The sequence below is a fragment of the Symphalangus syndactylus genome, chromosome 8 (genome assembly GCF_028878055.3).
Source record: "Symphalangus syndactylus isolate Jambi chromosome 8, NHGRI_mSymSyn1-v2.1_pri, whole genome shotgun sequence".
NCBI lineage: Eukaryota > Metazoa > Chordata > Mammalia > Primates > Hylobatidae > Symphalangus > Symphalangus syndactylus.
In genome coordinates, this window is record NC_072430.2 from 78,252,793 (window position 1) to 78,258,792 (window position 6,000).

The 6,000-nt window shown below is 48.1% G+C and overlaps 1 protein-coding gene across 3 annotated transcripts in view; it reads right to left on the reverse strand.

Moving 5' to 3' along the window:
* Positions 1-3,222, reverse strand: part of OLA1 (Obg like ATPase 1) — a 188,851-nt gene extending 185,629 nt beyond the window's left edge. Inside the window, exons 1-2 of one of the 3 annotated variants that reach the window (XM_055289786.2) lie at positions 3,024-3,222; positions 1,300-1,400 (exon numbers count right to left, since the gene is read on the reverse strand). In XM_055289786.2, the coding sequence (XP_055145761.1) occupies positions 1,300-1,400 (101 nt within the window). In that variant the 5' untranslated portion in view covers positions 3,024-3,222. The remainder of the gene's footprint in view (positions 1-1,299; positions 1,401-3,023) is intronic. The other 2 variants (XM_055289787.2, XM_055289788.2) reach the window with 2 other exon arrangements.
* Between the last annotated feature and the right edge of the window lie 2,778 nt (positions 3,223-6,000).

Below are 6,000 nucleotides of genomic sequence, written 5' to 3' on the forward strand. Positions count from 1 at the left end.
CGGAATACCTAAGAACATGATTGTCCTACTTGCCACCAATCTAAAAGGCCACCCTTGATCATTTTCACAAATCCACACTGAATCTGTTACCTATTAGTACACCCTAATCACTTTTGAGATGTTTTATATTTTAAGGTTAGTGAAAGGTTAAATAATGAAAAAGGAAGACTTGGACCGGGTGCAGTGGCTCACGCCTGTAATCCTAGCACTTTGGGAAGCCAGGGCAGGCAGATCACCTGAGGTCAGGAGTTCAACACCAGCGTGGCCAACATGGTGAAACCCCATCTCTACTAAAAATACAAAAATTAGCCGGCCGTGGTGGCACATGCCTGTAATCCCAGCTACCCGGGAGACGGAGGCAGGATAATTGCTGGCACCTGGGAGGCAGAGGCTGCAGTGAGCCAAGATCACACCACTGCACTCCAGCCTGGGCAAAAGAGCAAGACTCCATCACAAAAAAAAAAAAAAAAAAAAAAAAATAACAAGAAGACTTTGAACACTTAAGTTGCATGTGTATAGATTTATGATAAACCCCACATATATTTCCTATCACTCTCTTATTTGCATCTATTCAATTCACTGTAATTTTGAAAACATTACAGCCAGGCTCAGTGCCTCATGCCTGTAATCCCAGCACTATGAGAGGCTAAGGCAGGCGGATCATCTGAGGTCGGGAGTTTGAGACCAGCCTGGCCAACATGGTGAAACCCCGTCTCTACTAAAAATACAAAAATTAGCTGGGCGTGATGGTGCGCGCCTGTAATCCCACCTACTCAGGAAGCTGAGACAGGAGAATCACTTGAACCCAGGAGGCAGAGGTTGCAATGAGTCAAGATCATGCCACTGCATTCCAGCCCAGGCGACAGAGTGAGACTCCATCTCAAAAAAAAAAAAAGAAAAGAAAAGAAAAGAAAACATTACAAAAACTCAAATTTCTGCTCTCAGAACTTTCAGATTTAGACACTTTATAATAGCAAACCTTTTACAAGTTCCACTACGAAATTCGAACTGTCACCTCCTTCTCCATCTAGCTTATGGTGGAGCTTTCAAATCGATTTCCTAAAGTATCCTACTGCATGGCCTCTGGTAGCCAGCCTATGTAGGTACCACACATAGCCAACCAGCACTGATATCAATAAAATACATCTAAACCAAAGCCTAATTTTGCAACATTAATAGTCCAGCTTCCTGGTCTCTTTTCTTCAATTTAAAGTTTAATTACCTCACGGTTCCCATTTCTACAATAGGACCCAAAATATTTACAAAATGAAAATCACAAAAGCCCCAACATTCACCTACCCAACATTTGGCAATCCAACAATACCAATTTTCAGTGAGGTTCCAAATCTTCCAATGATTGGGGGTGGTTTAATTCCATCACCTCCCTTTTTAGGGGGCATCTGAAATACCAAAGCAAACATATGAACAAAACTTTTTACTATCCACATGGACCCAAAACACATTTCATCACATAAAATATATTATTGAATTAAGATTAAGAACAAAACATACTGTATATAGCGATCCAAAACTAACACAGAGCTAAATCCACTTTTTTTAAGCAAAAAATTTTTAAAAGTTCTGTAAACATATCTGTTGTCAAAAGAGTCATTGCTGAGAAGTCCCAGAAAGACTGATCTAAAATCCATATTTGTTGGGCCAGGCACGGTGGCTCAGGCCTGTAATCCCAGTACTTCGGGAGGCCGAGGTGGGCAGACTGTTTAAGACCAGGAGTCGAGACCAGCCTGCCCAACACGGAGAAACCCCGTCTCTACTAAAAAGAAAAAAAAAAAAATACAAAAAAGTAGCTGGCCGTAGGGCGCGTGCCTGTAATTCCAGCTACTCGGGAGGCTGAGGCTCGAGAACTGCTTGAACCCGGGAGGCGAAGGTTGCAGTGCACCAAGATCACGCCACTGGGCTCTGCCTGAGCGACAAAGCTAGGCTCTGTCTCAAATAAATAAATAAAATCTTTGTGGCACCAGGAATCAAAGATAAACTTAGAGCTTAGCTATCAATCTTCCATCCAGACTGCTCACAAAACACCTTATATCTTAACCTGATACATGATTATATGAAAGAAAGCATTTGGAAGCAAGTACACAGAAGAGAGTCAAAGAAAATTCCATTGTGGAACCACCAGCAACCAAGTCACCCTTCACACCGAACCGTTCCTCTATAATCTGGAATCTTATCTTTCCCATTCGCCCACAACCCCCATTTTTCACATAGATGAACACCCACCAGGTACTGGGGTCCTTCCACCAAGTCCCTCCCACCTTTGGCACTGAAGGTACGGCTCATCAGTCCCCATAAACAACCTCCAAAATCTACACTATGGTTCCTATTTCTAATGGTAAATTAATCGACGGAACCTTTTTATTTACAAGTCGAAACTTTCTCTGTCCCTTACTAGTTCTGTCTCCAAATCATGCGTGCAGAATTAGTCCCACTCTTGGACTGCAAAGTGAAATCACAAGGACCGCTAAGCTCACGTCTCAGAAGCTGGGAACTAAAACTGTCCCAGTCTTCTGGCTGAGAGTTGTACCTCCTAGGACCACGCTAGGGCCCTGCCCTTGTAGCAGTATTCCAGCCTCTGATCCCTGACCCCGAGGGCCAGGAATTTCCCTTCTCAGCGTCCTGACACCTGTTCCTGGCCAACCCACAGGCCTCCAAAGAACAGATACATGAACAGCTCCTGTCGGGTCCTCTGGCCTACCAAGAGGTAGCCGGCAGCCCACCCAAAGTAGGCCCCACCCCCCATCCTCCTCTCTGGACTGGGCCACCGGGCGTCCCGGCATCGGGAGAAGGCTTTCCCTAGGGCTTTCCCGCGTGAGGCGTAGGCCGATCTCCCGACGCGCGGCCTAGTCCGACAGCACCTCATTCATCCACACACCCCCAAGCCACCCGCTGCCCTGGCCCCATCTTGGCCACTGGGCCCGGGCCCCGCGCCAGCCTCAGGGCAATGAACCCGGGCGCCGAAGACCTGGCGAAGATCGCGCCCCCGGGCTCCCTAAGGGCCTCACCGTGCTCGGCCTGGGCGATGACACGGGGTCGCAGCGGCAGCGAAAGAAAGGTCCTGCCAGCAGCCGGAGGCGGGGAGGAAGGAGGAGAGAAAGCAGGCCCGTCCCCTCCGCCGAGCGGCACGCACGACGGCGGCGACAGCAGCGGAACGGGCGGGCCGGGCGCCGAGCTGCACCTGCGCGCAGACCATGGTCCCCGCCCCTCCCCGCCTTGCCCGCGCGCCCCGCCCATTGGCCCAACCGGCCGGGGAGGCGGGAGTAGGGCGGGAGGAGCCCAGGGTGGGAGGAGCCGCGCGGCAGCAGGGAGGGCTGGAGGGGGAAAGGCGCTATCTAGGCCATTCCCGGGAGCTCTAGTCTTCCGCTTTGGCACGTGGGCTTCTCGGTTCCAGGTCTCCGCTTCCGTCTGGCTGCGCGGCCTGGGTTACCTGCTCACGTTCACTCGCGGGCCTACAGCCCCGCGCTTCCCCAGCTGGACTGCGGAGCGCCTTGGGCCCTGACTTCCCTCTGGGAGATCCGGGGCGTCTGAAGTCAGGCAAACAGCCACACCAGCCCCTGGGACCGCGTGGCCACTAGCCCATCTCCCTTTTCTTATAACTTTATTCGCTCAGTCCGTGCGGAGAGAAGCTGTTAACTAAACGTTCTTGAAGGAAAAGGGGCTAAGAGAAACTTTGGTCTAAGGATTTCTTCCTCGCCTTATAGTTAAAGCGTCGCACACAGGTACTGGATCACAGAATGCGTTTAATTGAGCCAATTTCCCCCCTTTTCCTCTTGGTAGTTGAGAGCAGGGGCCTTTGAAATTTGGGGATTTCCAATCTGGATTCCGCCACTCATTGTATGACCCTAGACAAATTAACTTCTCTGGACTTCAATTTCGTTCTGGATAAAATGAGGCTATTGAAACCATCTTATGAGGTTATTCATGTGAGAATAAAATGAGACAATGTGTGTTGAGCTCATAACAGTACTCAGCACATACAGAAAAGGCTTGTGAATAGTCGCTGTTGTTAATATTAGGATTTCATCCCATCTCACCCACATCATGTCAACACCATGAGCGCCACTGGAGAAGGAATTCTTTCACTTAGGTCCTGGCCTTCAGATGCCATTCAGGTATTTGTTATAATGAATATAATACCTGTCCAAAAATTGTGACACTAGAAGCTCCTTTTAAAGGGATTAGTTGCTATTAATATTAAAGGATGTAAATTGGTTGCTATCCCCATTTTACAAGTGAGGAAACAATATCAGAAAGGAAGTCACACAACTAGTAAATGGCAGCAGCATATTTCAAACCACAATCTAACTGAAAATCCGGCCGTAATCCCAGCACTTTGGGAGGCCAAGATAGGGGGATCAGTTGAGCCTAGGAGTTGGAGAACAGCCTGGACAACGTGGTGAGACCCCATCTCTACCAAAAAACAAAAATTAGCTGGGTGTGGTGGCACATACCTGTAGTCCCAGCTACTCAGGAGGCTGAGGTCAGAGGATGGCTTGAGCCTGAGAACTCAAGGTTGCAGTGAGCTATGATCACTGCCACAGCACTCTAGCCTGGGTGTAGAGCAAGACCTTATCTCTAACAAAATAAATACAAATAAAAAGTAAAACTAAAATATCTGAAAAATCTGTTTCCTTTCTGCGAGAATTCATTCATTTTTATTTTTTGAGATGGGGTTTCACTCCATCGCCCAGGCTGGAGTGCAGTGGCGTGATCTGGGCTCACTGCAACCTCCGCCTCCCGGGTTCAAGCAATTCTCCTGCCTTAGCCTCCTGAGTAGCTGGAATTACAGGTGCACACCACCACACCCAGCTAATTTTTGTATTTTTAGTAGAGACAGGGTTTCACCATGTTGGTCAGGCTGGTCTCGAATTCCCGACCTCGTGATCCGCCCACCTCGGTCTCCCAAAGTGCTCTGATTACAGGCGTGAGCCACCGCACCCAGACGAGAATTCATTCAAATAGAGACTCCCTATAAGCTCTGAGCCAGTATTCATAATAAAATTACATTAAGGCTTTTCCTTAGCCCTGTAACGGTGCTCTACTGAGGTGAGTTAAAGAGTTTTCTCTATAATTTTGGAAATTCTCAAGGACATAGGCAACTTGATTTGGTTTTGTATTATTTTTTCTTAATATTATATATAAATATGCTCTATTTATATTATTGGTCTAGTACCCTTGTCACCAAAACTATATATGTATAAAACAGCTATCTTGGTGCACTTTAACTATGAAAAAGAGGGCTAACTAGCCCACATTTTGTGGCCACTGTGAAAATAACTCTCAGGAACAGCCCTTCAAAGTGATTCCTGAATCATGTACTGGTATTTTAGTAATGAAGCTCTTGGATTCACACTGCTGCTTGTGGAAATAGAGAGGAACCATTACTTAAAAAGCTAGCCGGGCACGGTGGCTCACGCTTGTAATCCCAGCACTTTGGGAGGCCTAGGCGGGCGGATCACGAGGTCAGGAGATCGAGACCCCGGGGAAACCCCGTCTCTACTAAAAATACAAAAAACTAGCCGGGCGTGGTGGCGGACACCTGTAGTTCCAGCTACTCGGAGAAGCTGAGGCAGGAGAATGGCATGAACCCGGGAGGCTCAGCTTGCAGTGAGCCGAGATCACGCCACTGCACTCCAGCCTGGGTGACAGAGCGAGACTCTGTCTCAAAAAAAAAAAAAAGCTCAAGAGGCCAGGTCTGGTGGCTCACACCTGTAATTCCAGCACTCTGGGAGGCCAAGGCAGGCAGATCACCTGAGGTCAGGAGTTCAAGACCAGCCTGGCCAACATGATGAAACCCTGTCTCAACTAAAAATACAAAAATTAGCTGAGTATGATGGCGGGTACTTGTAACCTCAGCTACTCGGGAGGCTGAGGCAGGAGAATCACTTGAACGTGGGAGGCGGGGGCTGTAGTGAGCCAAGATCACACCACTGCACCCCAGTCCAAGCAATAGAGCAAGACTCCATCTCAAAAAAAAAAAAA